General features: G+C 34.7%; 3 protein-coding genes across 3 annotated transcripts; all 3 read left to right on the top strand.

Moving 5' to 3' along the window:
- The first annotated feature begins 1,102 nt into the window (after positions 1–1,102).
- Positions 1,103–2,593, top strand: Rpt1 (26S proteasome regulatory subunit Rpt1). Its single transcript, XM_065515948.1, has one exon. It carries the CDS (start codon positions 1,227–1,229, stop codon positions 2,526–2,528), a length of 1,302 nt encoding a protein of 433 aa, XP_065372020.1. The 5' UTR covers positions 1,103–1,226; the 3' UTR covers positions 2,529–2,593.
- A 3,333-nt stretch (positions 2,594–5,926) lies between these two features.
- LOC135953115 (uncharacterized) lies at positions 5,927–7,165 on the top strand. Its single transcript, XM_065502800.1, has one exon. It carries the CDS (start codon positions 5,927–5,929, stop codon positions 7,163–7,165), a length of 1,239 nt encoding a protein of 412 aa, XP_065358872.1.
- A 2,064-nt stretch (positions 7,166–9,229) lies between these two features.
- On the top strand, positions 9,230–24,332 carry Moca-cyp. The gene is made up of 8 exons (XM_065515946.1): positions 9,230–9,709; positions 11,241–11,328; positions 12,019–12,048; positions 12,116–12,255; positions 12,349–12,493; positions 21,875–21,986; positions 22,048–22,227; positions 22,297–24,332. Exons 1-8 carry the CDS (start codon positions 9,397–9,399, stop codon positions 24,025–24,027), a joined length of 2,739 nt encoding a protein of 912 aa, XP_065372018.1. The 5' UTR covers positions 9,230–9,396; the 3' UTR covers positions 24,028–24,332.
- Positions 24,333–26,490: the final 2,158 nt, after the last annotated feature.

The following is a 26,490-nucleotide window of genomic DNA, read 5'->3' as shown; positions in this document are numbered from 1 at the left end:
TTTTTGAAAAAAATTTAGTTACGCCTTTTTTATATTAAGCCATCGATATGTATAAGCTTTTCATTCATTTCGTTTGTAATTTCTACGTTTTTCAGTAAAATTTATTTTTTTCCCTTTTTATATTAAAACTTTAAAGTTTTGGTGTGATGTTTCCTTTCCCCTTCAGGATCCGCGCATGAGTCAAACCAATATCTGTAACAGTATAATTCAATCAGAAATTCACACTTATTTAAGTACTGCATATTTGTCGAATGGTTATATTACTTTTGATTCAAATAAAACAATTTGTATTACTTATTTGCTGGTTTTTTTGAAAAATAAAACCCAAACTTATTGTTTAAGTTACCCTCATTAACACCAAGTTTTATGCCTTAACTAATAGTTATACTGTCAGTGAAAATTATTTTTGTATGAAAACTGCCAGTACAAACAAACTTCATTAGACATTTCATATTCAAATATTTATATGCGATTGAAATTTTGCAAAATTTTCGGATTAAAGCAATAATTTTAATTAAATTAAATTTTATATTTTTTTGAATTGGGAGCATTGTTGTCGACGTTACAGTTAAATTGAACAATTTTGCATGTTAACTATTAACGTATGTAGTGTGTATTTTTACAATTGCTATTATTACTTTTTTAATATTGAAATACAGTACTATTCCTTTGTGATTATCTTTTAAAGTGCAATATTTCTAGTTAAATAATTGTTATTACATCATATCGTGTAATTTTAATGCAAAGGCCTTCGTCCAATATTTTAAAATTGATTTTAATACCTTGGAAAAATGCAGTACGATTAGAAACTCAAAACTTCAAGGTTTCCCAAAATTGAATTCTGAATATATTTATGATATAATCCTATTGATTGTCTTATCCATTTTAACTATCTTTTTATACAGCTGTATTTGTCTGTTGAAAAAACGTTATTTTAAATTATAACTAACTAATAACGTTTTTTTTAATTTTTCAATTGTTTGTCAGCATTTATCAAAAAAAAGTTGCCAATGAATTGTAATGTAAACGTTTTTATAAATAACGCGTTTTTTTTAACAAAAACATGACAACATTGAAAAGAAAACCGCACAGAAAAGTTGGCAACTCGTTTTTTTGACAAAACGCTATTTTTGATAGTCATTGCGAAGCCGAAAAAAAGAAAAACATTTTATTGTGCAAAAAAATTATTAATTGTTAAAAGTATTTAAGAATAACCTGAAGCAAAAATGCCCGACTATTTAGGAGACGATCAACGTAAAGTTAAACACGAAGAAAAGGAGGAAAAAGAAATCAAATCATTGGATGAGGGCGATATTGAACTGTTGAAAACCTATGGCCAGAGTCAGTACCACAAATCCATTAAGATCATCGAGGAAGATATACAAAAGGCCGTAAAGCAGGTCAATGAGTTGACAGGCATTAAGGAAAGTGATACAGGTCTAGCGCCACCCGCTTTATGGGATTTGGCAGCCGATAAGCAAATATTGCAAAATGAACAACCTCTTCAGGTGGCAAGATGCACTAAAATCATTAATGCCGACTCAGATGATCCCAAGTACATAATAAATGTTAAACAGTTTGCCAAATTTGTTGTAGACTTGGCCGATTCTGTGGCACCTACAGATATTGAGGAGGGTATGCGTGTGGGAGTAGATCGTAATAAGTATCAGATTCATATTCCGTTGCCACCAAAAATCGATCCCACGGTAACTATGATGCAGGTTGAAGAAAAACCAGATGTCACCTATAGCGACGTGGGTGGCTGCAAGGAACAAATTGAAAAATTGCGTGAAGTAGTGGAAACACCATTGTTGCATCCCGAAAAGTTTGTCAACTTGGGTATTGAACCACCCAAGGGAGTTTTGCTCTTTGGTCCCCCTGGTACCGGTAAAACTTTGTGTGCTCGTGCCGTAGCCAATCGCACGGATGCATGTTTCATTCGTGTCATTGGTTCGGAATTGGTACAAAAATATGTAGGCGAAGGTGCTCGCATGGTGAGAGAACTTTTCGAAATGGCACGTTCCAAGAAGGCATGTCTGATATTCTTCGACGAAATCGATGCCATTGGTGGTGCCCGTTTCGATGATGGCGCTGGAGGCGACAATGAAGTCCAACGTACCATGTTGGAACTTATTAACCAATTGGACGGTTTCGATCCCAGAGGCAACATTAAAGTGCTTATGGCCACCAACAGACCCGATACTTTAGATCCTGCCCTTATGCGTCCCGGCCGTTTAGATCGTAAAGTAGAATTCGGTTTACCAGATTTGGAGGGGCGTTCTCATATCTTTAAGATTCATGCTCGATCAATGTCCGTTGAACGTGATATTCGTTTTGAGCTTTTGGCACGTTTGTGTCCCAACTCTACAGGTGCTGAAATTCGTTCCGTCTGCACTGAGGCTGGTATGTTTGCAATTCGCGCTCGTCGCAAGGTAGCCACAGAAAAAGATTTCTTGGAAGCCGTCAATAAGGTCATTAAGAGTTATGCCAAGTTCAGTGCTACTCCTCGCTACATGACCTACAATTAATTTAATATAAAATCATTCTGTAATTATTTTTATTTCTAAATAAAACCAAATTTTCATTGAACGAACCAGTAAGAGTTGTTCTAAAAATAATTTTGTTTTTAAAGAGATGGAAGTTGAAGGTCGCAAATTATTAGAGTCTTAGCGAAATAAATTTTTTAGGCCGAAACCGACCCTTAATATTCGGCATAATTAAATTATGTTAATACCACTTTACATTAATCTTGAACAGAAAAATATGTTTGAGGAAACAGTTTTTCTGGGAGTTTTTTAAATATCTATTAGTTTTCTTAGACATTTTACCATAGAGAATAGACATAGAGCGGAAACTCTCCTGTCAAAGACTTAACTCAGTTGACCGAAACCTAAGTGGTGAGAATGTGTTAGTAGAAAAAACTATGTGAAAACAAAAACAACACTCGTATGTGTGATTATTTTGAGTGTTGTTTTTTCACATACTAATCCATTCTCACTACATTGGTTTTTGACAACTAAGTTAGATCATTGACAGGAGAGTTTCCGCTCTATGTATATTTTCTCTACGTTTGAAAACATGTTTTTTGTTTATAAGCTGAATTTCTATAAATTTCAAGAATAAAGAGCCAAATTTGAAGATTAATAATAATTTCTATAATAATTACATATACATACATATGTATGTATATTAGGGTATTCAATCGATTAACCGTTAATCGGTTAACCGATTAATTTTGGACGGTTAACTGTTCCAATAATTTAAAATTGCTGATTTTCAAATAACAAATAAACCGATTAATTTGTGTCGATTAACCGATTAACCGAAATTCCGTTTTTTTGCACTTTAACATATTTTTTGTATTTCTTTTTCTGTTTCAATTCAAATAGGTACAAATTTCAAATTAAAATTACATATTTTTTCGAACATACAAGAACCATGTTTAGTGAGTATAACAACTGATATATTTAATTTACATGTATTTGAAACTTTGTTTGTATTTACATGTATAGACGAAACTTTTTTTGAAACGATCGAGTCTGTGATCAGAACTTAACGAAACTATTGAAAGTATTCAAAATCAAAAACAGTCCAGAAAGTACTCCAATGGTATACGAAAAATTTGATATGCTTCGAAAAAACTAAAAAAAAGAACTGATATATTGGATATTATTTATCATGCGATTCGATTTCTTCATCATCTTCAATCAGCGAGAGTGCTTTTTCCAAGTCAAGTTTTATTAAATCTAAAAGGAAAATTTAAATTATATTCTTTTTTAAAAGACTATATTGGAAGATCTCACTAAAATCCTATAAAAACTCACATGCGTATATAAAAAGGATCTCAAATAACATATTTGCTATTATTTTTTGGGTGAATTTTAATGTTTTGTTTGTTTTTTATGTTTTTGTACACAAAATTCGTGGTTGTATTTTCAATTTAAAATTAAAATAGAAATTATTCGGTTAATCGAATAAATTTACATTAACCGATTATTAACCGAAAAAATCTACACACCGATTAATTATTTGCTCGATTAACCGATTAAACCAGAAACCCGATTAATTGAATACCCTAATGTATATATCGAACTAATAAATGAAGTCGTTGGTAGGTGGGAATCGAAGTTCACTTTAATAAAATTTTCGAAAGAATTAATTCTTAATTCAATTTTCAAAATTATATAGTGTATTCATTCTTTAATTCAAATCCATTACATTATGGATTAATAAAATCTATTAAATTTTTCTTCAGTTCAAAAAGTCTTAAGTAAATTTTATTCAATTCATTTTGAAAATTATTAAATAAATAAATTGAATGAAGAAAAACTATTTTACACAGATTATTACAGATATGAAACAAATAAAAGTTCTCAACAAGAGAGCTATAATCTTATATACCCTTCAACAAATTATACTTAAAAATATTTTTTTTTTTTAATATTTTTATTTAAACAAAATCAACATTTTTTAAAAAAATTTTTTAAAAAAATTGTTTTTTAATTTTTTTTAAAAAAAGTTTTTTCAAATTTTTTTAATTAATTTTATTGGAAAAAGAATTTATGACAAAAAAAAATTTTTTGATGAAAAAAAAATTCGGGTTAAAAAATTTTTAAAACTATGGTCTTATATACGTCGTTGCAAAGGTCTTTGAAATATCTATCATTAGATATCCATATTGTCTATATTAATGACTTAGTAATCCACATATAGGTCAAAAATAGGTAAAAAATCGAGGTTGTCCTAGTTTTTTCCTTATATCTCAGCCATTTGTGGACCGATTTTCTCGATTTTAAATAGCGACCGAGCCGGAAGAATTTCGGAGATATTGATGTATGAATCGTGTATGTAAGTTATTTGGGGGCTTCGGAAAGTTGATTTCAACACACAGACGGACATGGCTATATCGATTCCGCTATCTATAACGATCCAGAATATATATACTTTATGGGGTCGCAAAGTAGGAGGTATCTGCCGCGTGGGTGGAGAGAGGTCAAGGTTGTTTTCATACCTAAGGCCGGTAAGGCCAGCCACTCGAAACCAAAGGATTTTAGACCTATTAGCCTATCGTCTTTTCTTTTGAAGACATTAGAACGACTGATAGATCTACATCTAAGGAGCAATATAGATACCCATCTCATTAGCAACGCTCAACATGCCTACCTTAAGGGTAAATCCGGTCGGTTGTATAGAGCACAGTCTGAAGCATAGGGAATATACTTTAGCTGCGTTTCTTGATATAGAAGGTGCCTTTAACAACATCAGGACAGAGGCAATTAGGAACTCGTTAGTAGAACTTGGGGTCGACGACTTTCTAGTGAGTTGGATAATCTTAATGCTGGAAAGCAGGATTATCAACTCAACCCTAGGGGACGATGTGATCAGAAGACGGGTTACCAGAGGTACACCACAAGGTGGAGTTCTTTCTCCTCTGCTGTGGTTACTGGCGGTTAATCCTATTCTCAGGACCTTCGAATCTAAGGGTAGGAAGATAGTCGCTCATGCGGGTGACGTGGTGATCCTGATTAAGGGAAAATTTCTCTCAACTATCAGTGACTTCATGCAGGAGTCGCTTGGCGATCTCTCATCCTGGGCAAAGACTAACGGGCTGGGTGTAAACCCATCAAAGACAGAATTGGTGTTGTTTACTAGGAAGTATAAGGTAGAGAACTTCAAATTGCCGAAACTAGACGGCGTCGAGCTGAGTTTATCAGGGGGAGCCAAGTATTTAGGAACCTTCCTTGACAATAAACCGTCATGGAAAATAAATACGCAGGAAAGATTGAAAAGGGGCCTTAATGCCTACTATACATGTAGAAACTCAATTGGCAAAAACTGGGGCTTGCGACCTAGTATGGTTAATTGGATCTACACTTCTGTTGTTAGACCTATTATTACTTATGGCTGCACAGTGTGGTGGGAGGCAATGAGGAAACGTAGCTACAGGGCTATACTCAACAAGGCTCAAAGATGTGCATGTCTGGGTATCACAGGTGCCTTAGGCAGCACCCCGCAGGCGGCGTTGGATATAATCCTGAACCTACTACCCATTGAGATATATGTTGAAAGTGTGGCAGCAAGGAACTTACTCAGACTATCTGAGTCTTCCTTGGTGAAATCCTTGCTGATAGGACACACTATGATACTGTATGAAGCAGGTCTTGTTAGTCAGGGCATTACTCCATCTGGAATCTCTGACTATAAGGTCGCAACCTTCAGCTTTGGTGCTTCACCCCCAGTAGAATTCCCCACTAGGGACAAGTGGGCTGGATCCGATCAACTGTTTGATGGGTGCGCAGTTTTCACAGACGGTTCCAAAATGGATTCTGGTATGAGGGCCGGGGTTTATTTGGTCGACCAAGACATCAAGCGCTCATATAGACTCTCTAACGAGTGTAGCGTCTTCCAGGCAGAGATCTTCGCGATCTGGAAAGCCACAGAGTTGATAGGGACACACATCAATAGGGGGTCTGCAGTGACAATATATGTAGACAGTCAGGCGGCACTGAAGGCCTTGGAATGTCATTTAGTACACTCCAACCTAGTAGAGGACTGTAGGAGAGCTCTGGAGGAGCTATTGGTACACTACTCAGTGAGATTGTGTTGGGTGCCAGGGCACTGTGATATACAGGGTAACGAGGTAGCAGATGAACTTGCTAGACATGGTTCTGATTTGGACCATGACACTAGGGAACGGGCTGTTAGACCACCCATTTGTCACTACTACAGGGTAATCTACGAAAGATTCCGGGACTGCACGAATCGATCCTGGTGCAGTAGAACAGATTGCAAAGTGTCCAGGGCCTTATGGCCAAGACTGAATGCGAACGCGACTGGGACACTGTTAGAGTTGGATAGGTACAATCTCAGGATTCTAGTAGGAGTGATAACCGGTCATTGCTCAATTGGAGCCTTTAAGGGAAAATGGGATATTGACACACAGGACTTCTGTAGAGTATGTGGGGATGCAGAGGAGATAGAGACAGTAGAGCACATTATGTGCAACTGCCCTATGCTACAGGGTCACAGACTTAAATGGCTAGGAAATAGATTTCTGGACGAACTTGGTAGTGTTGCTGGCTGCAAACTAAGCAACATACTAGGTTTCATTAAGGGAATAGGGTGGCTATTTAAGGGACGTTCTACGGCAGGTCCAAATCCGTAAAAAGACTTATCTTTCCTTTCTTTCTTCTTCTTTTTATCAGACGGAATTTTGGACTTCTTTTTTGCTTATTCTAATGCTATCATCTTTATCTTTATCTATCTCTATTGAAGGGAATCACAATGGACCTCAAGGTCTCTGGGTGGAAGTACACTTAGTGTACACCCTTCTAAACCTAACCTATGGGGTCGCAAATGAAAAATGTGGAAATTACAAAATGAATGACAAACTTATATATACCCTTGCCACTCATGGTGAAGGGTATAAAAAAGTAATATTTTTTTTAAATCAATTGTCAGAGGTTTACATTTACACCTACGCCATAAACTTGTTATAAGTTGTTTATGGTGATAAACTAGTTTGAGAAACTTAGTCCCCTTTTACAATGCAGAAATTAAAAGGCAGACATTTTTCTCATTCTCTTTTGAACTTGCCTAAACCTTTTACAACCGCGAAATTAATAGACAGACAGAAATTTGTCGTTTCCTTTTTTCGTTGTTGGTGCGTATGAATATTTCCATTGTCAAATGCATTTAAAGTTTAAATGCATTTGACAATGGATTACATCAATGTTTAAATTTTAAACATTGATGTGAGAAAATTGATGTGAGAAAACATGAAAATTTAAAAAGTGGAAAAGAGATACAAAAAATGTCTAGTAAAGATCAAGATGTGTTAAATATGCCTTGATGGTCGTGTACTACACACTCTGCCTCTTCAACCCCTCGCCAACAAACTTCGTCTGTCTGCCTTTCAATTTCTGCATTGTAAAAGGGGACTTATTTATCCATACAAACGAGTTTTTGCTAATGCAACTCTGTTTTTCATTTGCTCAAAAAAACTGTTTTCTTTTAAAAAATAGCCAAACTGTAAGAAAAATTTGAAAAAATTTATTAAAAAGTGTTTTTTATATTATATGTACGTGCAGCAACGTTTTTTTTTCGCAACAACGTCCATATTTTTATTAAATTTTTTTATATTGAAGTCAGCTGATTTATGACTTGTCAAAAATAAAGCACTTAACTGTCTAAAATTATGTAAACGATATAGTTTATGAAAGTAGCTTATGATCATAAGTTTGAAAATTACAAGTGTAAATGCACTATTAAGAAATATTTAAGAATCCATATTCCAAAACAAAGTTACATGACATTCAAAGTAGTGAATGGTAAATCGATTACGATTATGGTCGAAAATCGATTTTCAGGGCCTAAAAACGATTATTTCGTGATCGATTATATACTCCGATTTTTATGCTGAAATCGATTTTTGATAACGATTAATCGAAATAGAAATAAAATTCCGGAATTTTTAGTATTGTCTACGTTTTTTGCTTTCATTAAAATTTGCAATATATTAATCTTCAGCTAACATCGGAAAATATTCCCGGAGGACCTCATTTTTTAATGCGAAATTTTTTCAACCTTAAGAAATTTTTATAAAAAGTGTTACGAAATTTTTTCCAGAAAATTGTTGTCAAATGTTTGCCGTTACGGTTTATAAAATGAGCACCTCAATATAAATGAGTTATAATACTCTTCAAAAATATCATTTTAATCCGTAATTATAGCGTATATGGGTCATTTGCTATAGTTTCCAAAAATGCAGGTCGATTATTAAAAAATCTATTATTGGGTTCGATTAATCGACTGTAAAAATCGAAATGAAAATGGTTGATCAAAAAGTCGAAAATCGATTATTAGCTTTTCATACCATTCACTAATTCAAAGACAATATTTGTGTTGGATATGATTTGGAATTTTAAATTACACATGGCAACACTGCTTTTGATACACAACTCTGTATTTTAACAAATATGACAGCAAAAACAAAAAGTGGCAACACCTTTTCAATATAGTGACCGCTGAAATGAGCAAAATCTTTTTTTATATTAAGTTTCTCGCTATGAGAAATGGGGGGTCTTCAAACCAATCAGTCCCATATGAAATGCACGGTATATGTGTGTATTGTGTTTGACGTCAGCCAGTTGACCCGAAGTACAAAGTTCAACAATCTGGCAGCATTAACATCTAGCAGCGTTTCAGAGAATTTTTTTGACAGTCTGTCAAAGCAAAAATTAATTTTTTCAATTCGTGCGGAAGCTACATAAGAAAAGGAGAAAAATCTGAAATTTGCATTAAAAATAATACAGATAATAATAAAATATTAAATAAATCAAAGTGCATGTGGTAAAATATATATTTTAAATATATTACATTAAAAATAACATCACCATGACGGTGACCAATGGCGGCGGCAGTGGTGCTAACGCAAATAGACCGCGTTGTTTCTTTGACATATCACTTGGTGGTCTACCCGTGGGCCGCATAGTTTTTGAACTCTATACCGATGTGGCACCAAAAACTGCTGAAAATTTTCGATCATTGTGTACGGGTGAAAAGGGCACGGGCCTGGTAACGGGAAAGCAATTGCACTACAAAAATGTCATATTTCATCGTGTCGTCAAAGATTTTATGATACAGTCTGGTGATTTTTCAGCTGGCAATGGTACTGGTGGCGAATCTATTTATGGTGGTACATTTGAGGGTGAGTGTGATATGTGGATTTCTGTAACAATAAAAAAATGTAGATTATTTGTTGTGATATTTTTTTTAAATTCATTCTGTAGGGATAAGTTTCTATGGCAGCCATGTTATTGTTTTTCTGTTTTGTTTATAAACAATTATAATTTATTGCGTATAAATTGTTTAGTTGATATGTTGTATGTGATAAATGCATTGTAATTTTATTGATTTTTTTTTACATAATAAAATGTTTACGATGTGGAAATGTAGGCTTTAATTGAACTCTGTAGAGTAGTGTTTTTCCTTTATGGTACAAATTTAGGACTATTCTTGAAATTATAGCTGTAGGAAATCTACCATTCGGCCCTCCAAATGCAGGCTCTTAAAAAAATCAATAAATGTTTGACAATAAGACCATTTCGTTGGACTTCTTCCATTTTATACAAAAGAAAATTTTTAATATTTTAAACGATCTAGGAACATCAGTGTGTTCTGTCACTAATAGCTGTTTAAATGGTTAAACATTTTAATACAAGATAGAACTTAAAAAAGCCATTCTTTTTGTGAGAAAGTCATCTAAACCACGACCGTCATTCTCACGACCCAGATCAAACATACCCAGATGACCAAAGTTCACTAGGCCAAGGGCTGTCAACACAGCAACCACTGCTGCAACCAATTGACATTGTGGACTCCATTAATCTAGTTTTTATTCTTGAACTGAAAAGTCTTTTAGAGGTAACAGTTTTTAGAAGATGCTTACTTAGGTTAGGTTAACAGGCAGCGTCATGGTAGAGACAGGAAGAGAGCAGCTCACTTGGGTCGAAGTTACCTGAAAATAGAAATAAAAGAGGGCCAGATAGAGATTAAAAGAGAAGTCACCGAAGAAGATAGGTGAGGAGAATATTATGTACCAGTCATTTGACGGATATTAGGTCACTCCGTGGAGATTCCCGTGTCTGGTTTGGTTTGCCAATTACTATTACTAATAAAGGCATTGATGCACTCAACTTAATTTCCGAAAACTCAGAAAGAGTATATAAGGAACGATGCCCCAGAAACCTAATGCGTAGATCACCGGAAATATGAAAAATTGTCTCATCCTCCTCTTCAATTTGTTTATTCATTATATTCAAATCTTGTTTCTCCTTTAAAATTCAATAATCTATGTTTTTACTCTATAAAAGTTTCGGTTTCAGTCCAACTTTTGCGCGAATAGTGTTATTAGGTCTATATTTTAGTGAACAGTTTGTCTTTTTTTTATAGATTTTCGCTTTAATCTCAGTCATTACTGTATGAATCGAGTTGATTGTTTGGAGACATATCCTAAAAAGTAATTCTGAATAATGGAACTAGTGTGACTCTAGAAATAATTTTTTTTTAAATAACAAACAAATAAAATAAATTTGTTTGACTTTAGCAGACAGTTAATTAGATCAACTAACTAAAGTAGTTTGTCGAAATCTGTATTATTTGTTTAACTAACTTTTATTTCTCAAATAAGTAATGCACATTTTTAATAAATTAATTTTAAATCTTCTCTTTCGTTACAGATGAAAATTTTGATGTGAAACATGAACGTCCTTTTTTGCTTTCCATGGCAAATCGTGGTAAAAACACCAATGGCTCCCAATTCTTTATGTAAGCATCACCCAAGCATCCCAACATTAATAACATAACATTTCAAATAATAATTCCCAGTTTATTTTCAGCATTATTTTATGTTTGTTTTATTATTTTCTAAACATTCTTATTTGTTTTTTGTAACCATAAACAATGTTTTAGAAACTTATTTAAAAAATCCAAATATTACATGATTATATTGTTATTTATTATCTAGCAATGTGGCATCCTAAGCTAAAGCACGGGGGCCTGTCTCACTAAATTTCCTTACAACTTTTCAAAGTACTTATACGATGTGTTTACACTGGTGGATTAACTAGCTAGCAACATTTGATGCTCATAACCAAACACAAATGGACGTCTTAAATTAGTAAAATTGCTGACAGGTCTACCAGCTCCTAAACTAAAACAGATACATATTCCATGGAATAAGCCAGTGCAATAGTCTAAGAAAGCCTCAGACTTTTAGGCTCAACATTACCGCTAATATCATCTGAAATGATTGTTTTCATCAGAATATGTTCTAATTCCCAAAATGTAGAAATTATTTTGCATTCATACCCAATACAAAAAACAAAAATAATTAAACAAAATTGTAGCCAATTCTTCAACCATTTCAACACCAAAAATATAAAAAAACATACAAATCAATGTAGTAAATGACAAAGTGTAAAGAATATTTTTCTCTTCTTCTGTTTTTCATTATAGTACTACACAACCTGCTCCACATTTGGACAAGTAAGTTTTTAACAGAAATTTTTTAAATTAAACAATGCACTGACAATTTTTTTTTCAATATTTTCAGCGTTCATATTGTTTTCGGTGAAGTTATATCGGGTCAAGATTTAGTACGCCAATTAGAAGATTTGCCAGTCGATCGTAATTCACGTCCTTTACAAGATGCTATTATTAGTAATTGTGGTGAATTAGTGCGTCAGCTTAAAGGTAATTTAATTGTTGTGGCTTTTTTTTATTTACATACTTATACATATTATGTAAATACTTATAAAATGAGACGAAACATGTTGTTGTTTTCAGTTAAAAAAGACAAGAAGAAAAAGAAACGGGCTGCCGCTTCATCTGGCGAAAATAATTCTGCTAGTGATTCAGAGACTGAAAAGCGTAGCAAGCGCAAGGAGAAAAAGAAGAAAAAGAAACGTTCTAAATCTAGTGATAAAGAAAAGTAAGTATAACTAAATTAACCTCCGCTTAGCAAATATTTGGAGAAAACGAGTTAGAGTTCTATGATGTTTATGTTAAGTTTGTACACAGTTATCTAATATTCAGCAATTGTCTAGTCTTAAATGTTTTTACCGCACAATATGAAAACTAATAGCCTAAATCTCGGAGTCAAGTGATAGATTTAGAAAATAATCCCCTAAATTTCAAGTTTTGTAATATGTTGAATGTCAAAATTATAAGGTAACTGTTTATCCAAAAATACAAATAGTATTGATTGATACTATTGACTAAAATACTTGTTGCTCAAACGTTGTTCAGATAATAATCCTTTACTTTCATTTGATTTATAAACCGAAATATTTGAGACACAAAGTGACAGGGAAAATATTTGAAGGGTGTGAAGTTAAATTCGTAAGTTAAATACGTCCCACATATATGTTAACTACTTAACATAGCACTGTTAAATAAAGTAAATTTGAAAAACATAGTTTTTTTGGGCAAAAACATAATAAAATTAATTATTTTTATTCACCAATTAAAGAAAATACCTTAAATTTAAACTCTTAGTTAAAAACTAAAAAAAAACGTCTTCATATTAAGATTAAAATTACAGTTTGAATATGTAGTATTCAAGTTCATTGGCGGGCCACTTAGGACAGACCTGAATGGGGTTTGGATATGGTAGGTGAAAGCTGGGAGGGAGTAGATATCAAAACTATATAGGGTATACCCAGTTGTTTCTCAGGGAAGGCGCTATTAGGGGCGGAATTTGTTCGATTACTTTGTTTACATTAATGTTCAAAGCGTTATAGGGGCCATTTAGCACAGACCTGAATGAGGTTTTGAGATACCGGGTGAAAGCTGGGAGAGAGTAGATGTCAAAATTATATAGGGCATATCCAGTTCTTTCTCAGGAAGGGCGCTACGAGGGGTGCAATTTGTTCCAAAATTGTTGTAATGTTAAAAGTGTTATAGGGGCCATTTAGGACAGACCTGAATGGGGTTTCAACATGGTGGGTGAAAACTGGGAGGGAGTAGATATCATAACTATATAGGGTATACCCAGTTGTTTCTCAGGGAGGGCGCTACGGGGGGTGGATTTTGTTCCAAAATTGTTGTAATATTTAAAGTGTTATAGGGGCCATTTAGGACAGACCTGAATGGGGTTTGGACATGGTGGGTGAAAGCTGGGAGGGAGTAGATATCAAAACTATATAGGGTATACCCAGTTGTTTCTCAGGGAGGGCGATACGAGGGGTGGAATTTGTTCCAAAATTGTTGTAATGTTAAAAGTGTTATAGGGGCCATTTAGGACAGACCTGAATGGGGTTTGGATATCGTGGGTGAAAGCTGGGAGGGAGTAGATGTCAAAACTATTTAGGGTATACCCAGTTGTTTCTCAGGGAGGGCGCTACGATGGGTGGACTTTGTTCCAAAATTGTTGTAATGTTAAAAGTGTTATAGGGGCCATTTAGGACAGACCTGAATGGGGTTTCAACATGGTGGGTGAAAGCTGGGAGGGAGTAGATATCAAAACTATATAGGGTATACCCAGTTGTTTCTCAGGGAGGGCGCTACGATGGGTGGACTTTGTTCAATTACTTTTTTAACATTTATGTTCAAAGTGTGATAGGGGCCATTTAGGACAGACCTGAATGAGTTTTGGACATGGTGGGTAAAAGCTGGGAGGGAGTAGATGTCAAAACTATATAGGGTATACCCAGTTGTTTCTCAGGGAGGGCGCTACGATGGGTGGACTTTGTTCAATTACTTTTTTAACATTTATGTTCAATGTGTGATAAGGGCCATTTAGGACAGACCTGAATGGGGTTCGGACATAGTGGGTGAAAGCTGGGAGGATGTAGATGTCAAAACTATATAGGGTATACCCAGTTGTTTCTCAGGGAGGGCGCTACGATGGGTGGACTTTGTTCAATTACTTTTTTAACATTTATGTTCAAAGTGTGATAGGGGCCATTTAGGACAGACCTGAATGAGTTTTGGACATGGTGGGTAAAAGCTGGGAGGGAGTAGATGTCAAAACTATATAGGGTATACCCAGTTGTTTCTCAGGGAGGGCGCTACGAGGGGTGGATATTGTTCAATTACTTTTTTAACATTAATGTTCAAAGTGTTATAGGGGCCATTTAGGACAGACCTGAATGAGTTTTGGACATGGTGGGTAAAAGCTGGGAGTAGATGTCAAAACTATATAGGGTATACCCAGTTGTTTCTCAGGGAAGGCACTACTAGGGGCGGAATTTGTTCGATTACTTTGTTTACATTAATGTTCAAAGCGTTATAGGGGCCATTTAGGACAGACCTAAATGGGGTTTTGAGATACCGGGTGAAATCTGGGAGAGAGTAGATGTCAAAATTATATAGGGCATATCCACTTCTTTCTCAGGAAGGGCGCTACGAGGGGTGCAATTTGTTCCAAAATTGTTGTAATGTTAAAAGTGTTATAGGGGCCATTTAGGACAGACCTGAATGGGGTTTCAACATGGTGGGTAAAAGCTGGGAGGGAGTAGATATCAAAACTATATAGGGTATACCCAGTTGTTTCTCAGGGTGGGCGCTACGGGGGGTGGATTTTGTTCCAAAATTGTTGTAATGTTAAAAGTGTTATAGGGGCCATTTAGGACAGACCTGAATGAGGTTTGGATATGGTGGGTGAAAGCTGGGAGGGAGTAGATGTCAAAACTATATAGGGTATACCCAGTTGTTTCTCAGGGAGGGCGCTACGATGAGTGGACTTTGTTCAATTACTTTTTTAACATTTATGTTCAAAGTGTTATAGGGGCCATTTAGGACAGACCTGAATGGGGTTTCAACATGGTGGGTGAAAGCTGGGAGGGAGTAGATGTCAAAACTATATAGGGTATACTCAGTTGTTTCTCAGGGAGGGCGCTACGAGGGGTGGAATTTGTTCAAATACTTTTTTGAAGAATTTATGAAGAATTTTTGTGTAGAAATACGTAAACATTTACGTCCCAGCAAAAACTTCGCTTACAAAGGCTACAATGACTTTTTAATAATGTCTCTTTTAATAACTTACTTTTTAAGTAGTAAAGTCTAAAAAAACAAAATAAACAAACAAAACAAAAAAGCTGTTACTTTTTTTCAATTTGCCCATTTTTTTATTGCACGTTTATTTTTAGAAAAACAGAAAAGAATATTGCATTACTGTGTGAAAACCATTATTTGATGCACAATGAAATAACTAAGCAGTGGTGTAGTGAGCACAACGGCAGACTACCAAACAGAAGGTTGCAGGTTCGAATCGGGTCTGCGACTTATTTTTTTTATTTTTACTTTTTTGTGTAAATAAAAATTCTATAAATAACGCTAACAAAACAACTTATTTCTGGCCAAAATATAAAGGATTACTTTTGGGACATCGCGAACAAAAATAATGACTTCTTACAGTAGAAAAATAAGTAGTTGAATCGTCAAATTCCCCTTATTTTTCGGCTTATTTGTAAGAAAAGTTTTTGCTGGGATATTTTGGACGGAAATAAGTTGTTTTGTTAGTAGAGTTATATAGAATTTTGTATTTGCAAACAAAAAATAAAAAAAAAAAATAAGTCGCAGCCAAGAGTCGAACCATCAACCATCTGTTTGCTAGTCTGTTGTTGTGCTCACTACACCACTGCTTAGTTATTTCATTGTGCATCAAATAATGGTTTTCACACAGTAATGCAATATTCTTTTCTGTTTTTCTAAAAATAAACGTGCAATAAAAAAAATGGGCAAATTGAAAAAAAGTAACAGCTTTTTTGTTTTGTTTGTTTATTTTGTTTTTTTAGACTTTACTACTTAAAAAGTAAGTTATTAAAAGAGACATTATTAAAAAGTCATTGTAGCCTTTGTAAGCGAAGTTTTTGCTGGGACGTAAATGTTTACGTATTTCTATACAAAAATTCTTCATAAAATCTTCAAAAAAGTATTTGAACAAATTCCACTCATCGTAGCGCCCTCCCTGAGAAACAACTGGGTATACCCTATATAGTTTTGACATCTACTCCCTCCCAGCTTTCACCCACCATATCCAAACCTCATTCAGGTCTGTCCTAAATGGCCCGTATAACACTTTGAACATAAATGTTAAAAAAGTAATTGAACAAAGTCCACCCCTCGTAGCGCCCTCCCTGAGAAACAACTGGGTATACCCTATATAGTTTTGATATCTACTCCCTCCCAGCTTTCACCCACCATGTCCAAACCCCATTCAGGTCTGTCCAAAATGGCCCCTATAACACTTTGAACATAAATGTTAAAAAAGTAATTGAACAATATCCACCCCTCGTAGCGCCCTCCCTGAGAAACAACTGGGTATACCCTATATAGTTTTGACATCTACTCCCTCCCAGCTTTCACCCACTATGTCCAAACCCGATTCAGGTCTGTCCTAAATGGCCCCTATTACACATTGAACATAAATGTTAAAAAAGTAATTGAACAAAGTCCACCCATCGTAGCGCCCTCCCTGAGAAACAACTGGGTATACCCTATATAGTTTTGACATCTACTCCCTCCCAGATTTTACCCACCATGTCCAAAACTCATTCAGGTCTGTCCTAAATGGCCCCTATCACACTTTGAACATAAATGTTAATTGAACAAAGTCCGCCCCTCGTAGCGCCCTCCCTGAGAAACAACTGGGTATACCCTATATAGTTTTGATATCTACTCCCTCCCAGCTTTCACCCACCATGTTGAAACCCCATTCAGGTATGTCCTAAATGGCCCCTATAACACATTTAACATTACAACAATTTTGGAACAAATTCCACACCTCGTAGCGCCCTCCCTGAGAAACAACTAGGTATACCCTATATAGTTTTGATATCTACTCCCTCCCAGCTTTCACCCACTATATCCAAACTCCATTCAGGTCTATCCTAAATGACCCCTATAACACTTTGAACATAAATGTTAAAAAAGTAATTGAACAAAGTCCACCCATCGTAGCGCCCTCCCTGAGAAACAACTGGGTATACCCTATATAGTTTTGATATCTACTCCCTCCCAGCTTTCACCCACCATGTCCAAACCCCATTCAGGTCTGTCATAAATGGCCCCTATAACACTTTAAACATTACAACAATTTTGGAACAAAATCCACCCCCCGTAGCGCCCTCCCTGAGAAACAACTGGGTATACCCTATATAGTTATGATATCTACTCCCTCCCAGTTTTCACCCACCATGTTGAAACCCCATTCAGGTCTGTCCTAAATGGCCCCTATAACACTTTTAACATTACAACAATTTTGGAACAAATTGCACCCCTCGTAGCGCCCTTCCTGAGAAAGGACTGGATATGCCCTATATAATTTTGACATCTACTCTCTCCCAGCTTTCACCCGGTATCTCAAAACCCCATTCAGGTCTGTCCTAAATGGCCCCTATAACGCTTTGAACATTAATGTAAACAAAGTAATCGAACAAATTCCGCCCCTAATAGCGCCTTCCCTGAGAAACAACTGGGTATACCCTATATAGTTTTGATATCTACTCCCTCCCAGCTTTCACCTACCATATCCAAACCCCATTCAGGTCTGTCCTAAGTGGCCCGCCAATGAACTTGAATACTACATATTCAAACTGTAATTTTAATCTTAATATGAAGATGTTTTTTTTATTTTTTAACTAAAAGTTTAAATTTAAGGTATTTTCTTTAATTGGTGAATAAAAATAATTAATTTTATTATGTTTTTGCCAAAAAAAACTATGTTTTTCAAATTTACTTTATTTAACAGTGCTATGTTAAGTAGTTAACATATATGTGGGACGTATTTAACTTACGAATTTAACTTCACACCCTTAAATATTTGCCTGAACTTGGAAAAGGTTAGATTGATTGATTCTTCGAACATCAATAGGAAATCTGAAAAATTAGGTCGTTAGTTTTGTTTATATACCCTTCACCAAAATATTTTTTGTACTGAAACATTTTGGAAACAAATCGGAAAAAAATTAATTAAAAAATACTTGCTGACAACCGTACAATCCATGTTTCCAGATCAACTAAAACCAGATTTGTGCAACATGGATTGTCTGTTATGGAATCGCCGACACGTTCACCAGATCTTAACCCTATGGAGAATATGTGGAGACAAATTTATTCTGAAAATAATCAGTATAATACGTTTGAAGAGATGAAAAAAGAACATTGTTGAATAATTGACGGGATATAAGACTAAAAACACTAGAAAACTTAATAAATTATATGACTAATCGGATTTATAAAACAATAACTATAAATTCTCAATGTATCAATTGAAAAAAAACAAGTAAGAGAGCTATATTCGGCTGTGCCGAATCTTATATACCCTTCATCAAATTATACTTTAAAATACAAATTTAAAATTTTTTTTGAAAACTTTTTAATTTTTTTTAAATTTGTTAGTGAAAAAATTTTTTTTGGTAAAAAATATTTTTCCCGATTTTGACCCATTGTAGTCCCAAATTACTATAGCCTTATATACATTGTTGCAATGGACTATTAAATATCTATCATTAGATATCCATATTGTCTATATTAATGACTTAGTAATCCAGATATAGATAAAACAAGTAAGAGGGCTATATTCGGCTGTGTCGAATCTTATATACCCTTCACCAAATTATACTTCAAAATAAATTTTTAGGTAAACAAAATTTATTTTATTTTTGCAGTTTTTTAATTTTTTGGAAAAAAAATTTCGAATTGTTTTTTAAATTTTTTCTTTTTTAAAAATTTTGTTTTTTGTTTTTTTCAATATTTTTTTTAATATTTAGCGAAAAAAAAACTTTTGGTAAAAAAATCGGGTTAAAAAATATTTTTTCCGATTTTGAGCCATTGTAGGTCCAACTATGGTTTTATATACGTCATTGCAAAGGTCTTTGCAATATCTATCATTAGATATCCATATTGACTATATTAATGACTTAGTAATCAAGATATAGGTCAAAAATCAAGGTTGTCCTGGTTTTTTCCTCATATCTCAGCCATTTGTGGACCGATTTTACTGATTTTAAATAGCAAACTTCTCGAAAGCATGTCTGACAGAATTATTGAAGATTTGGATCCCAAAGATATCTGGGGTCTTTAGAAAATTGATTTCAGCAGACAGACGGACGGACAGACAGACAGACGGACATGGCTTAATCGACTTCGCTATCTATAAGGATCCAGAATATATATACTTTATATGGTCGGAAATGAAAAATGTAGAAATTACAAACGAAATAGCAACCGAGCCGGGAGAATTCCCGATATTTTGATGTATCAATCATGTTTGTAAGTTATTTGGGGGCTACGGAAAGTTGATTTCAACATACAGACGGATAGACGGACATGGCTATATGTATTAGTTAGAGCAACAAGTATTTTAGTCAATAGTATCAATCAATATTATTTGGATAAACAGATCGAAATTTTGATGGACACCTTATATCGGATGGACACCTTATATAGGATTTAGTAATAACTTTATCTCTTGTGAGGTTTAAGAATCTACGACATGCACGAACATATACGATTTTAAAGTTTATACCATTACTGTCGGTTTTACGTACTACTCACTTCCGGATTATATCTATGACTCGTTAAATGTCTCTCCCAAACTTGAGGAACAATCTTGACATTATAGCGATAGCATTCATATCATGAGGATTAGAAATTATAAGTCATGAGAAATGATAAAGTATTAAGGACCAGATGTAATCTATATAATGACTTTGAAGCTATTGGATATACATTTATAAAATTTCGCTTTGCTTTCACAGCATCTATACCTGGCACCCTATCAACATGGATTTCGTTACCACGGAAACTGCTACTCAGATTATACAGTTTTGGAAGTAGTATTGAACTTGTCGAAGTCTTTCGACTATACCATCAGCCTCTGTTTAGAGACATGGCGACAGTTAGTTTTACCCATTATCGTCTGTGAAGTTACAGAACAAATGCTGTTGTCCGCGTATAATTTAGTAGGTTTGATTAATTTTACATCTTCAAAATATCTTCAAATATTTAATTGTTTCGTGAGAACACCAACAGTTCCACTGTTGACCAAGTGAGACACCGGTCGATTCGTAGCGTATATTGTCTTGTGAGCGTAAAATATCAGTTAATCAGGCGTGTCACAGAATCCCATTCCGATCGAAAGTGTAATTAATTCCGTATTTCGCTTCATCAGAAAAATAAAAGCGAAAATTTCTTTCGGAATGAAACCACTTTCAGTTTTCAAAGTGGAATTGATATTTCTTTGTAATTATTAGTTTTTATTTTTCTGTACCAAAAACTTCACTGTTGTTTTAATATAAAAAACGATGTCAAATTAAAATCTGAAATACAGAATTATGAAATATTTTTGGAATTAATAAATTACACGGAATCTGAAAAACATAAAACGAAATCGATCGGAATGAAAACTACGGAATTGAAACCATTCCGAACAAACTGTGTAACAGGCCTGAATAATCCATATAAATTATGATTAGGGCAAAAACGAAATCCTCGCTTTTAAACGTCCTGACTTTCACACGACTAAAGATAGTAAATACGATGAGAACTATTTAACTAATCGTAATTTTTCACAAGAAAAACTTATCAATAGTTGTATTGCGATGATCGAATGCTATGCCATACATATCATTCGGAACATGATACATTCAGTCTTAATTTTAAAATCGTTAGGCAGTCGACTTCCATTCGAACCCGTGTTCATCCCTTTTTTTGTGTTATCAAAGGAGATACTGCATTAATAGCAGAATCTCAAAGAAGTTTTTTAAATACATTTAAAATAAGTTTCTAATTTCCCAAACTTTTTCCATTCCCGGGAAATATTAAAAAAATCTGTTATTTTTAATTCTAAATTAACTCAAAAACCAGTATATTTTTGTTATTCCGATATTCCATATCAAAAAAAATTTACTAAGATGACATTCGATAACGATTGAGTTTTCGAAATTTATTACGATTACGAATAGAGAAAGTTATTTTGGTTGTGATAAATGAAAAATTAAAAAAATTTCCTCATGTGTCTAAACAAATTTATTTGGGTGACAAAAATTTTATAATTTTTCTGATTTTATGTTGCCAGGATTTAAAAAATCTATGGATATAATCGAATCATTCGATTGGCAATAAACCACAACTATGTAATTTGTCTTATCTGTGCAGTAAAGATAATGTAATTTTAAAAATAAGTCTTATAATCTTTTCTATATTCCTGGGAATTCCCGAGAAATTATTCCCAATTATGAACCCTAATTTAAAACAAGTTGATAAAACATAATTCGAATTGCATTAAACATCTAGAACAATTGGTTAACTAATTAAACTCCCATATGAAGAAATATCAATTATTTTATTAATCGTACTTTTATAGATCTGAATCGGAGAAAGAAATTGAAGAAGGAGAAGCTACAGGTGACGATGAAGAAGGTCAAATACATCCTCTAGTGACAGTTACCAATATCGATCCAGATGAGATACCAGAGGTAAGTTTCCACTTAAATAACTTTATTATACAAAACATTTCTATTCGTAATATGTTGTCAGGTTTCCAATAAATTTCTTATGCGCGATGATCGTTCTAAAAGATCACTGGAAAAAGGGGAAGTTCGTGACAATTCGCGGGACCGACAAGAAAAAACTGAAGTGCGAGGTTTTTTTGGTTGGTCAAAGAAAAAGGTACCGACATCACGCAGCGGCCGCATTATCAAAGGAAGAGGTGTTTTCGTAAGTTTTAGTTTTATATGAATTATCTGTTAATTTTGAAATTTATATATTAATTTCTATTTGTTTTAGCGTTTTCGTACACCTTCCCGTTCACGCTCTCGTAGCAACACACCACCCCATTGGAAGCGAGCACAAAATCGTACTATAAAAATGTCCGACTTGGAGCGAATTGAAGAGGAGAAGAAAATGCGCGAAGAGGAAATAAGGCGGCGAGAAGTTGAGCGTAAAAAACGTCACGAGGAGGCGTCCAAAAATCCCAATAAGTCTTATTTTGAACTGTCTCATGCCAGTTCGTATGGCGTCAAAGATGCTGAAGTCGCCGAATCACCCGAGCGTAATGAGTCCAAACGACGTCGTGATGACAAACACGATGAAAGGTCGATTAAAGATCGTATTGGTCGCGTTGTGGATCGTGAAAGAGAAAGGGAGCGAACTAAGGATAAGACAGTCGAAAGAAGTCGTAAAGATTCGAAAGGAGACAAAGACAAAAAAGAACAGCAGTCCCGTTATGAGGAACGCAAGAAAACACCGGAACGTAAAAAGTCAGTTGATTTGAATGCCTTGGACTATGAACATCAACCGGACAGCGAAACAGAACTAGATAACACAGGTGATCTAGATGAGTCTTTAAATAAGAGAGCTAGAACGACTTCGTCAACATCTGCAAAAGATAATCAGAAGACTTCATCTTCAAATAATGAACGCAAGACCGAACGTAATGACAAGGAGAGAAACCGTAAGGATAGTACAGTGAAGGAAAAAGACCGGGAAAGGGAAAAAGAAAGAGAGAAAGAGAAGGGAAAGGAGAAACCTGTTAAACAAGCTCGTAATTCGCGTTCTCGTTCTAAGTCACGTTCAAAATCCAGGTCACGCAGTCATTCTCGCTCTAATTCAAGATCTCCTTCACGTTCAAGACGTCGTCGTTCCCCTTTCCGCAATGATCGACGCATGCCCATGCGCCGTCAAGGATTCCGTTCGCCTTTACGACGCAACAACTTCCGTGGTCGTAGAGGAAACCCGTTTGGCGACCGACGTCGTCGTTCCCGTTCTGGCGACCGTTTTCGCAATCGTTATCCTCTTTCACCTGTACGTCGACGTTCACCAGTGGATCGCAGGCGTTCAAGAGATCGTCGCGACCAATCACGCAGTCGTTCACGCTCACGTTCTGCAGGACGTGATCAGCGTGATCGTGGAAGACTTGTGGCTGGTGGCGGAGGAGGTGGAGGTGGAGCACGAGATCGCAGTCGTGACCGACGAACTAAATCAAAATCCAAATCGCGAACCCCATCGCGCAATCAACGCCGTGTCAATCGTTCAAAATCGAGATCACCTAAACGTTCACGTTCGCCTGAGCGTCGTCAAAGAAAATCCAGCGATCGTCACTCCTCACCAAAGAAATCTAACGAACAAAACACATCTGCCTCTAGCGCCAGTATGTCTGAGGAAAAAGCCGCCCGTGAGAAACAGCAAAAACGTGCAGAAGCCCTTCTTATGTTCAAAGACCACATGCGCAAAGAGATTGCCAAAGAAGAGGAGAAACGTGCTGAGCGACAACGCATCGAAGACATGGAAAAAGAAAAAACAGCTCGCGAATTGGAACAGTTAGAACGTTTGAAACAAGAAACTCTAAAGAAACTAGAAGAACACGAGAAACTTAAGAAACTGACTGTTATAGCAGCTGTGGCAGCCGCTGTTAGTTCTACCAACGATGACAAAGATGAAAAGTCACGCGACAAGAAAAAGAAGCGCAAGAAATCAAAGAAACATACACGATCCTCATCACCTTCAGACTCGCATTGAGTTTCTTTATAGTAATTTTCCTTATCAATTACCTAACTCTCGATATGCGAGTTACATTTTCCGGCATGTGTTTTATACAATTTATGAACAGATTAGTATCGTTGTGTGAATAAAAATAAAAACAAATAATGAATGAATTAATAAATTTTATTTTCATCTCAATTCAATTGTAATTCGATTAAGTAATTCTTAAAATATTTTATAAATTAAAAATGTTATTTTTTTTTTTGCTGTATTTCATTTATATTGAATGAATAAATTAAATTGAATTCAAGATTTGAAAAGCATTTTGGGAACTAAAAGAAGATTTGGTATTTTTTGTTGTTGTGAAAATCGAGAAGTATGACCATCAAATAATGTTGCAACTTTAGCTAAAATTAAATTTTACTGGTGTTTTCACTTTTTATTTTATTTTTTATTTAGTGATTCAACCTAAATGGTCAAAGGTAATGATAAAGCCAGTCTAAAAGACATATCCAAGTACTTAACCCAACCCAGATACCAGCTACAAATAGGCAGTCTAATAGTCTGTTGTTAGTAATTAACTCATTCTCTCTGGAATTTCCCGGAAAATTATTTTTTTTAGAAATTTTTTTCGGGAAATTTCTTTATAAGTTTTCTTATTAAAGTTGCAGTATTATCACAAAGTATATATATTCTGTGGTATTATTTCTGCACAGATAAAACAGAATCGTTGTGGTTAGTTGAAAATCTTATGAATCGATTATGTATATCTATAAATTGTATTGGTCTAGCCATAGATAAATACCAAAAAATAAGTAAGAAAGTATAGCCGGTTAAGCCCGACCATATGATAACCTACACCAATCAAAATATGGACCAATCGCCATAAAATTAGGTGTCATAACTTCTGTGTATAGAAAAGCTATTTGTGGTGAATTTTGTTTGAATACCAACTTTTTTAAGAAATCTACACTCATTAAAACGATTTCGGAAGTGGGCATTATATGGGAGCTATGACTAATTATGGACCGATCGTTATAAAATTTAGTGACATGACTTTTTTATATATATAAATTATTTGTGTTGAGTTTTATAAGAATAGTATTCTTATAAAACTCAACAGAATACCAATATTTTTAAGAGATTTATGCTAATTAAAGAGATTTTCGGAAGTGAGTCTATATGGTAGCTATGACTAATGGTGGACCGATCATCACAACATTTGGTGAGGCGAGTTTGACTTACATGAAATTTATTTTTGCAGAATTTGATTTGGATATCTATATAACTGAGGTATTTATGAGAGGTTAACTATTTTCAAATAGGGCAATCGTATGGGGGCTACGAGAAATAATGGACCAATTCTAACCAAATTCAATAGGCTTTGTCCTTGGGGCAATATAAGAGCTTTTACCAAATTGTGTCGAATTATCTTTCAAATTGCGACCTGTAGTTTGATTATAAGGTTTACATGGACGGACAGACGGCCGGACGGACATCGCTAAATCGACTCTGAAAGTGACCTTGAGCAGATTGTTATATTTTAAGGTGGGTGTTGGGACAATATTTAGGCATGTTACAAACATCAGCACTAACAATATACCCTCCCCACTATGGTGGTGTATGGTATAAAAACAAAAAAAAATTTCAAAATTTAAACTTAAATATCTTTTAAACTATTACACCTTACCACTTGGAATCTGTTCATATTTGTACAAGCTACAAGTTGTACAAAATTTTTCTAACCAGAGGAGGTAACTTTGACACCCTGTATCTCACTTTGTACTCTAACAGGGTGGTTGCAAATTTAATTTTCTTAAAGCCCATGTCCGCATCTAGGATCGGTCATAGACCATTTTTCATTTATTACCACTTTTTTATTTTCTATCGACCCCACTGTGTGACGGATTACATACTGAGGATTTTTTTATCGAACATGTCTCAATTATGATGAATATCTTTCCAATGACGCAAATTTGGATCGAGAAATTTGACTTGTGAGAAAATATTTTTAAATCTCGCTTTTTGTAGAACATTGGAAAAATCTGGAAAAACAACATAAGTATGTACATAAAAAGAGGTAGTTTATATTCAAGAATTTACTAAAATTCGTATTGTTCACAAACAATATTTTTCTAAAATCGTCACTTGAAATGCAAACGGTCGTAACTACACTTTTATTTTATTTTTTACAGGAGAAGCAAAAAACGTCCGTTTGAATTTCTTTAATAAAGTTATAATTTTTAATCGCAGGGGTCTACAAATTTGTTTGAGAATGTAGTTTGATAAAATTATCGATTTATAATTTTTGTGTCTTTACGACGCGTCCGTTAGCATTTAAGGTGACGAAATACAGGTTTACTAAGGTGAAACGCAATATATGTATTCAGCATTTTCAAATATAGCACTCGGACTTGATTACATGAGTATATTTTGTTTAGAGGTCCTTTCAGCAGAAAAGCAACCACACACCGTAACATGTGCGTCTCCATGCTTAAC

Source organism: Calliphora vicina, chromosome 1 (genome assembly GCF_958450345.1).
Source record: "Calliphora vicina chromosome 1, idCalVici1.1, whole genome shotgun sequence".
NCBI classification, from domain to species: domain Eukaryota; kingdom Metazoa; phylum Arthropoda; class Insecta; order Diptera; family Calliphoridae; genus Calliphora; species Calliphora vicina.
The sequence above is the reverse complement of the archived record's forward strand: the minus strand, read 5'-3'. Positions and strand labels throughout refer to the sequence as shown.

Excerpts from the sequence above, each read along its gene's own strand:
- Rpt1 (XM_065515948.1), top strand. The coding sequence starts at position 1,227 with ATGCCCGACTATTTAGGAGACGATCAACGTAAAGTTAAACACGAAGAA.
- LOC135953115 (XM_065502800.1), top strand. The coding sequence starts at position 5,927 with ATGAGGAAACGTAGCTACAGGGCTATACTCAACAAGGCTCAAAGATGT.
- Moca-cyp (XM_065515946.1), top strand. The coding sequence starts at position 9,397 with ATGACGGTGACCAATGGCGGCGGCAGTGGTGCTAACGCAAATAGACCG. Across the intron at positions 9,710-11,240 it reads TTATGGTGGTACATTTGAGG|ATGAAAATTTTGATGTGAAA; the intron begins GTGAGTGTGATA and ends CTTTCGTTACAG. Across the intron at positions 11,329-12,018 it reads AATGGCTCCCAATTCTTTAT|TACTACACAACCTGCTCCAC; the intron begins GTAAGCATCACC and ends TTTTCATTATAG.